This window comes from Haemaphysalis longicornis, unplaced genomic scaffold (genome assembly GCF_048455015.1).
Source record: "Haemaphysalis longicornis isolate Haplotype H1 unplaced genomic scaffold, Haemaphysalis longicornis Haplotype H1 scaffold_1, whole genome shotgun sequence".
Classification (NCBI taxonomy): domain Eukaryota; kingdom Metazoa; phylum Arthropoda; class Arachnida; order Ixodida; family Ixodidae; genus Haemaphysalis; species Haemaphysalis longicornis.
In genome coordinates, this window is record NW_027526203.1 from 266,603,264 (window position 1) to 266,612,683 (window position 9,420).

Sequence of the window (9,420 nt, forward strand, 5' to 3'; positions counted from 1 at the left end):
TTGCAGAGCGAATTCCATTTAATAAAAATTCCCAAAGTGGAAAAAAATTTAAAAATTGCCCAAATGTGGGGGCTTTTTTTCACAGCATTTAAACAAGCTAGGTAGTTGACATTTTTTAGTCGTATTCTTCTATCCTTGTTCAATCGTCTTGCCAAAATTATTTTCTTTGGTCAAGACGGTTCATTATGAAAAAAGCCCTGTACTGCAGGAAGGTAACACATTCTTGGATGTTTTGAAAGCCAATTAAAAATAAAGGCCTTCCTCGGTCTTTTTCAAAATTTCACAAATTAAATCCGAGGTTGCTCTTTATCACCTACATCAAAAGCATGTTGCATAGTTGTTGTTTTGCAGCTACAAAGCGCCAAATATGGCCTTGTTAGGAGTATGGCGGTGACATATTCAAGTGGTAAGTAAGAAGTTTATGACCTCAATGTAGGGCGAGAAGTGGCTGTTACAAAGAGAAAATCATTAACCAAACATTAACCGGGCAGATTCGCAAATCAAGTGGTGTCAGCCCTCGCGGACGTTACAATGTGAGCAAAGCGGGGAAGTAGCCTGATTAAGCTTGCAGAGGAAGTGGCTTGTGAAGGCTTAGTTGAGCCGCCCCCGACGCAGAACCACTTCGTGATGCTTCGCGAGTTCATGGAGCATCTTGATATTTACAGTGGGAGCCTTTGAATGTAGACACCGGCATAAGTTTAGTGTCGTTGGCGTTAACACCACACTTGTTGTTACGAACCATCGATTACGAAGTTACAGAGCGCTATAAGTTGGTCTCGTACCCCGCGCACTGCACCAAATTGTACTGAAGGTTAGTTGAGGCAATGAGGACGGATGTGATTAAGAAATACAGCGGCGGTCCTAGGTCAAGCAGCGGGAGGGGGACCTCCAAGCTCAACCCGGCACCGCTCGGCATTCTACACACTCACTTCGTGGGATTGTCCGGTGTTTGTGCAGAATGCCGAGCGGGGTCGGCAAAGTCAGCACTAATTTTGGCTTGTGTCTTTTGCCCTGTATCAAGAAGAATAGCATCCTTGACGCATGACATTGGTCACTCCAGCCAACCTCCCTAAATGTCTGCGTCGTGAGTAACACCGAAAAAAAAAACGTTTCGGTGATCCACATGGTCTGATGACAAACAGTTGCAGTTTTGATGAACCGCTCATATGAACGTGAGGAAAGTTGTCTTCCAGCCATGAAGTCTTACTTGCCGCTCTGTTTTCTATTGATACCTTCTTCATTGCAGATGGCAAAGGACTTGCTGGGAGAAACTACCAAAACACGACTCTCAGCCCCGTTAAAAGTGTCATGTAGACTGTACTTTTCAGGCACAACATTACAGTAAAGTTCACTTGTTTATGCCAGCAGTGTTGACAGCAGTTCTCACCAAACGCTACTTTGCCAACAATCACGTATCAATCTTGAAACTGGCAGCCACCAAGAACCACTTGAAAATAACTCAGAAATCCTCACAGCTGTGAACAATGGGTTTTCTTGTGCAGGTGGTGTTCATAATTGCACTTATCCTGTTTCCATTTTGTTAGGAATTTATTTCGTATGACTCTAAATAAGTTTTGTGTGTTCGATTGACACAATAATTTCCCGTTCCTGTGTTGGCTATGCTTCAATTTGCTTGAAGTACAGTGAACTAAAGTGCTTTAGTCCTGTTTCCAACGTTGTTATTGCAAAGAAATGACCACAAAAGCTCAGCAGCCTCCACTTGATATGCCCTACGACCTTCTGCCAGCGCCTAACCCACCTCTTTTCTCGCTTGGAAAAAAGGGAAATAGAGAGAATGTGAGATCAGGTCAGGTGGTGTAGCGCAGCGCACACACGTTCTCAGTTACTCATCTCTTTCCGCATCTTTCAGAGGCGCTTCTTGATATATGCTGTACCCACCCCTGAAAAGGAGGCCTCTGAAAGACCGGGAAGAATCAAGAGTGGGTTACCTTCGGGCGAACCGTGACTCGGCTACTATGGACTCGACCTTGGCGCGTATATATATTTGTTCACGTTTAGGCCACCAATAGGTGACCTGCGATATTTTACAAAGTACACGGAAATTTTACTTTATGAACAAGCATTCTACCGTAGTTATTGCAGTTGTAATCACAGCTGTCACAGTGCTATTAACGATATTTCGAGTTTAAAAAAAAATCACCGATCAAATGTGCGTGTGTGAATGGAAAATCATAACTTTAGTGTAGGGCTGTCCACGTTAGTAAAACATAAGTACGAAATAATCACGGCAAATTTCAGTTCAGTACATTGCAATCTGTCAGCTGAAGGCTTGCCCACGAAAGACGCTCCAAAAATGTTATGGAACTACATTGCTTGACACCTGTATACATAGATAATGCCATTTATTTCACAAAGTAAATCCATTATGGTGTTGAATATCGCCGCATATAAAATGGCGGCTCCGAATAATGTGTCTGTGTGTAAGAGCGAGTTTTAGAATTCTTGGAAGCAAAGTACGGGCCTCAGTTCTTCCGAAACCGACGAAGAGTCTGAAGCAGAAAAAGCCAGCAAAAAGAGGCAGCGATGCCATGAAACTACGGAAAGAGGATATGAAACTTTTCGGATTTGTCGTGGCGTTGAACTCAGTTCTAGTTAGCTGTGTATGAAATACGTAACAAAGTCACAGAACCGCAAGCACTTCAAACTCGATTGGAGCAGTACAGTAGCACGGCAGCACTGCAGCCGCCGTACTGTTTGGACCACGGCGCCCACACTGCCGTGCTCCAAACAGTGGTAGGTGGAAGCAGATCGTCGGGGCACAGCTCCTTGTCCTCCTCGCCCTCTTCAACCTCATCTGCACCGCGGCAGTCGTGTGGTCCAGGACGGCCGTCGTCGAAGGATCCCGCTGGCTCTCCGCTCTTAGGTGGGCACAGGAGTGCGCTGGAGCGGCTCAAGCGCAACAACCACGCCATGGTCCCCGTGGCCCGCGTCGAGCGGAAGGCGCTCCCGCGGCCGCTCGAGGCCGGTGCCGCGTAGAACAGCTCGTACGGCCTCGAGAAGGGCCTGCGGTTCCCACTGCAGCCGCCACCCCTGGCTCTGCGAGGTCCGTGGCTCCAGTACGGGCTGGGTGCAAAGTTACATGATGCAAAGTTACACAGCCCCTGCAAACTGCAGATTACGAAAACTTGAATTCCTAAGGCGGAATAGACTGAGGCAGGGTATAAATATACAATATAGTCTCATTACTAGAACGCGGCCTTGCCAACAAAGATATGTCGGATTTCCTACCGAAGAACAGAAAAAATATGAGCGAAAGAGGATGAGTGATCTTATTTCGTTCGTGCTAATTCCGCGACCCTAAAGTTGAACGTGAGAGCTCAATATTTTATTTTCTCACATCCAAGCTGCAGTTCGGAAACGGTGATCAGATATGATACCACAGTAACGAATAGAGACTGTTACAATAGACCTGCTGCCCGTACGCTGTTTCAGTGCCCTGGTCTAGCGTTGTGCTTTTTTACCACCGTGCAGCTTCATCGCTCTGCTGTTATTTCGTGGCGCTGTATTAACCTTTCCCTGTTTTTAGGCTGTATTATTTCCACCCTGCTGCTTTGCCAGTGCTCGCGTGCTGTGTGGACGCCGTGCGTCTTTGTCAGACCTGTATATTCACCTGCTGTTTTGTGGTGCAATGATCCCATCTTTACCAGCAAAATAAGTGGTAGAATATATGAGCTACAAGATAAAAAAAATCGTAACACATGCATGAAATGAGCACATCCGTCCTATTTGGAGTATTTAATAAATTTAGAGCCCTGGTGTCATATAGGGTTGCACTTAGGGTAGCATATGGGAGGTATCATTTTACGATTTCCCCTGTGTACGAAATGTTTCTCCAGTGTCAGGTTGCGGAAGTCTATTTAAAAGTTGCTTAGAATGTGAGCATCCTAAATGCTGAGCTAAATGCCCCAAATTCTTTGCTTATCAATACGTGAAGCTGTTACAGCCGGACATATATAAAATAGTGGCGTTACCCTGCAGCGGCTGGAAAGAATTCTTCAATGTTTGCCTTTTGGAGTACCAGGAGCGGTCCTAGTAAGCTGCACCGACCGAGTAAAATCGCTTCAGTGAAGATTCCGCTCAATGTATAACACGGCAGCATTCTCCTACAACGATCATTGTGAACCGCGCAAAATAATGCCACTGGTATCAGGCACCTTATCAGGCTGCAAGCAGGCGCCTAGGTCAAACTACAGTGCGGAAAAAGAGAACATGTCTGCTCGGAGTACACTCTGCTGCATCCCCTGCCTATCAGCGATGAGAAAAGTGGCACTCACCGGGCATCTCGCACCTGTGCTTGGCCGGGGGAACTGCGGGCTTGAGCAGCCCATTCACCACCGGCTCGCCTGGCCGGAGGGGCTGGCAGGCCGTGCGGATTCCCGAAGTGAAAGCTGCTCCCACTTGAAGAAGAATGTGAAGACAATATATTCGCTTGTTACTTTTTGATTTAATGAACATTACGGCGTTAGTAACACAACATCCAGACCGGCTAAAGTGACCGGCATCGTTCTGTATAATCAGAGAGTGAGAGGGTGGCAAAAGTGTAGAGAGGAGTTGAACAAGCGCGATTCATGCTTCCGTGAGGCCAGCGCGTGCACCAGCCTAAGTTTTTTGTGCTGTAATACCGCCTGCTGTCCGCACTTTTTAAAACATAAATGGATGGGCATTAATTAGCGTTAATAAAAACAAGAACAATCGATAGTTTTGCGTAAACGAACTCTTACGTTTTGCTTGACCTGCGTTCTTCCCTAAACGCGTCTATACCATACCCAAGGAATCTCTCGCAGTGAACAAAATTGACATGTAATACCATGCTACCGGTGCTAGGATTTCGGAAAGTTCTTTGCCTATATATATTTCACCTCCATACACCCTGTTTGGCAGAAGAAATATTTTTGCAGTGGTTCAACACTACTAGCTTAAATCGGCCCCAGAAAGGCGACGAAAAAAAAACAGCAAAATCGACGCCAAGAATGGTGACCTGGTACGGCGAGATAAGCTTTGAACATAACAGAGGGCCACAACATTCTTCCAAGCAGCATGGCGGAGCAATGCTGGAGGCACAGGGTTTGGAAAGCAAGCAGTGATATCACTGTGTGAAGCGCCGACGCCTCGTCACTCTCTTTGTCAACAGAAGGTCAAGGGGAGTGAGAGCATGCCTTCACGTTGAACTTACCGTTTAAAAATACTGAACATATACTGAAACATACTGAAATATACTGAACGCAATAGCGCGCGCATCCACACCGTGAGTGGTGCGACAAGAACCGTAACGTCACGAGCGCCCTCCTGTCATGGCGGCCGCCTCGGTGTTCATATTGTCAAAACAGAAACTGACACAAGCAAACTATGCCGTAAATAATTATTTACGCTGCGACCGACCGTCTAATTTTCCATTCTATGATTAATGGGCTGGTAGGCACCCATAACAAGAAAAACGTAACACGAAAATTTCGTGTCTGTACTCCTTTAAACGTTTGTCGTAAAGAAAAGCGAAACACTATCAGACGCCAATTGGCAATGCAATCCTCATTGTTAATTATACACGGCAACCCTTTATCACCCTTTAAAGTCGAGTGGTTGATTTTGGCAATGAGCCGACTGTCGTAGCTGTGCTATTTTCGGTGGGTCGTACGTTTGACCATATTTTTTGTTGGGAAGGAAAAATAAGAACTTCGCCTGTACAGGCAAGGTAAACCTTTTGATAATCCCCAGCAATCTCCGGGACGAAGTACTATAGAGAATCTCATAACAAACCAACTGCAGTTCATTTCGGCTGCGGCCGCACTCTGGCCAGAGTCGAGTCAAAATATTGCTCTCCAAAGGTTTAGGCGGCTGGTGAGCACTAAGTACAGACGTGTCTCCACCAGCCCCGTCAAAAACTGCCTTCTGGCCGTCCGCTCGGTTCGCTACAACCCTTCCGGTGCCGGCCGCACCGTTCGAGCCGGTCTGCATGTACCCGTTGGGGCTTCAGTATCATTCGCCTTTAGCGCCACTATCATCATCATCCGCATACTTTCACAATAATCATCTGCGGTGCGTGGCCTCCAACATCAGCGGTGCCACGTGCCACATCACACACAGATCTCACACGACTGCATGCCTGGGAGGTCGAATGCCAGGGTCGCTCTCCGAGTTCCCGCCGGGCTTCCGCATCCCGAAAAAATGTAGGAGGCCACAGCATAACCGAGTCCACGGCTCCTTCCTACCGACCTTTCGTATACTACTTCGCCTTTGTTGTCTGGGAACCCGATGGATTATTTTCGCACCCAATTACCCCACCCGCTTTGCAGACACGAGAACTCCACCTCGGCACCTTTCAGAGTTGTCCCATTCTTTCCCAAGAATGCTGTCTTGTGACATTTCCCGCCATAAATTGTTATCCCCGACTGGGTACAAGAATCATGTGCCAAATTATTCAAACTGTCGTCACGCTCAGTGGTACTTCTTGCAGCAAACCTAGCGCATACCACTTTCAAACGAATACTCTGACTGAGCGCACAAACAAAACAATCGTTGATATACTGTACATGTATGTAGACATGTAACCTAGGACATGGGACACCATTTTGCCTTATGTAACTTTCACATACAATACGGCGCCGCAGGAAACGACGCGAATGAGTCTTTCGATTTCTTTAAAGCCGTGTTGTAGCGTAAACACAAGATGCGATGCCGCCGCAAGCTGAAAATGAGGTTCACACCAGAAGCACCGCGACACACGGAAATACACTCTGAGCTACACACCGATTCCATTTCCAGCAAGGTTTTGCCTAGGGTAGGACACCCCCGAAGGCCCTCCGGATATCTGAATAGCTAATAAGACGATAGTTCGTACCGTAAAAAGTGTTAAAAGGACTTAGAGGCATTACGTACGAGGCCAACCTATCTAGCCATGCTCTCCCGGATGTCGTCAACCTCGACCAGAAGTGGCTTATTCAGCTCATATGAAAATGTATTTTTAAAGGTAGCGTTTAACTTACGCTCCAGGTTTATCCCACAAAGACCCTTGCAAGCATAAGGTAGATGTTCTTTCAGGAGGGAGGCCTATGTCACGGCATTACCTAGTGCACGTACACGGCCACAGAAGTACAACAAAGAATAAATCGCGCAGAGCAGCGCGCAGCGAAGTATGGCAGGTACATAGAGAGAACATCTGCACAAAGGCGACAGAGGAGGACGCTGTGCAGCACCAATAGGGCATTCCATTTTTCAAGGCATAAGTTAGCATTCGCATCTAGTAAAATTCTATTTACCGTTTCCCTACTGTTATTGCCCCCAAACGAACAATATAGGAGAAACCACCTGGCTCACACATGCACCTTCACGCTGCCGGTTCGATGAACAACTATTTCCAAATATTCCGCGAAATCATTGTAAAGCAGGGAATGCATTTTACCCCAGGATTTGTTGCCGCTGTTATTAAGTTGCTCACGAATGCTTCCACACAGGCAAAGAAGGCAAACCGATTTCTCACGAGTCGCGTACGTCGACGCCTAAAAGGGCGGTGCAAAACAATTTGCGCAATCAGCGCCGCCTTCTGGTCAATTCTCCAGAAACACCCGAAGCCCCAAAAGGGATCAGCTTAAAGCAAGGCAGGAAGCCAGAGAATTAATACCACAGACTGCGCAGCTGACCTACCCATACCTTAGTGTGCCTGCCAAGTGAAGCGTTCCACTATGCCTAAACCACACAAAGCTTGTCCACGAAAGAGACAGCCTGGGTAAGCAGGGTGACCTGAACTTACCCCTCCGTTCCTCGCTGCGGTGGGCAGAGGAAGGGACGGGATGAGCTGCGTCGAAGAACTTCTGGGAACGCTGCTGCCCTCGAGTGGGACGCCGAATGAGTGAACGTGTTGTTGTTGTTCCTGGTGACTTTTAACATACCCACGTGGGGGATTGGACAGGAATGTGGCTGCGGTGAACGTGGCACGCGAGCGCACCAGGAAGGACCACTAGGTGAGCACGCACGCCAGATTCGCCCCTAGATAATGGTGATGATTTCTATGAAGATGAGCCGTGTCCACGACGAGAGATTGCTCGGGGCTGTATTGTGATCCAATTGCCGCTTCGAGTAGAAATGGTTCCAGGAACGACGTCGGCAGCGATGCGAACCGAGCAATGTTGATGCAGTACCCAAGTGCTTGCGGCTGCCACCATATGTCATAAAAAGAAAAACTGAGGAAACATAAATAGTCATTTCTCAATGTAATGGTTCCAGATCTGAAAAGCAAGCTTAGTTTTATTAGATTGTGTGATTAAGTAAATGTACAGTGAGAGCAAAGTTCATCTTTCATGCACCACGTGCCGTGCGAACACACTTCTCCCTCAGCTTCAAAGGCGCAGAGGTGCTCGCGGCGCCCGGATTCGGAAGCGGAATTTTGCAACCGGTGTTTATCGAAGAACTCTGGTGCTATCGGATCTGTTCCTTCTCTTCTTTTCCTGTTTCCTCATCCCTCAGGGGCTCGCCGAGCAAGCTGCGGGGCTCGGCCCTTCGCGCCTTCAGCTTTGGTGGCTGGGGCAGTGGCCCACTGGACGGAGGGGTGGCTCGGGACCTGCAGCCCTCGCACGGCGGAAGCACCAACCTGCTCAGCGGCAGCAGGGTCTTCTACGGCGGAGTGGGCACGGAGGAAGAGGACGCACCCCGTCCTTACCGGAATCACTGCCGCAGCCCGGCAAGGCCATCGTCACCATCGATGCGGCCACCACTAAGGTGGGTGGCCCAAAGGGTGCTGGGAGAAAGGGGGCGCACTGGCTACCACTGCACATATTCGTGTGGCGTAGTAAGAATGAAAGGAACATAGTCCTTGTAAGGGAACGGATTGAAGATAATCGGCCACAAATTCACTGGCACCGCACACCATTCTTCCCCATCTGGCTCGTTGCAAGAACAGCTAGAGCAGATCCCTATGTCTTCTTCATCATTTTCAAACCACTGGCTCAGAGCAGGGGAGGTGGAGCGCAGATGTGTTCGGGACATGCTGCTGATCTGTATTTCTTGGCGTCTGTATTTACCGTGTCGGTGCCCCGAGGGTGGGGTGGACTTGGTGCTACCGTGGTCAGGCGGAAAGGGAATGGGGGAATGCAGGGCACAACTCGAGTGGGTTCGAGGAAGGTACCTGAAATATATATACACAATATACCGATACCTGGTGATAGGAACGGCGGCCGGATATCTCGAGGAGTGGCTGTGGGAAGTGAAGAAGAAGGCTCTGCGTGAGCAAAGTGTGCTGAGATGCAGGGCTCTGTCGGCCTTTAGCCGGCTGGAAGGGGTACGTAGCCTCTGAGTGACGGTACCGGGGCTACGGTACCAGCACTACGGTACCAGCCAGCACTACGGACCCACAGTGCACACACAAAAAAAAACGATCAGCAGGGAGAAGTTCCAATAACAGTCGTGGTA

General features: G+C 48.3%; 1 protein-coding gene across 1 annotated transcript; it reads right to left on the bottom strand.

The window, feature by feature from the left end:
• Positions 1-2,183: 2,183 nt before the first annotated feature.
• LOC144158850 (uncharacterized) lies at positions 2,184-6,174 on the bottom strand. Its single transcript, XM_077690022.1, has 3 exons — positions 6,110-6,174; positions 4,296-4,418; positions 2,184-3,084 (listed from the first exon to the last, which is right to left on the bottom strand). Exons 1-3 carry the CDS (start codon positions 6,172-6,174, stop codon positions 2,661-2,663), a joined length of 612 nt encoding a protein of 203 aa, XP_077546148.1. The 3' UTR covers positions 2,184-2,660.
• Between the last annotated feature and the right edge of the window lie 3,246 nt (positions 6,175-9,420).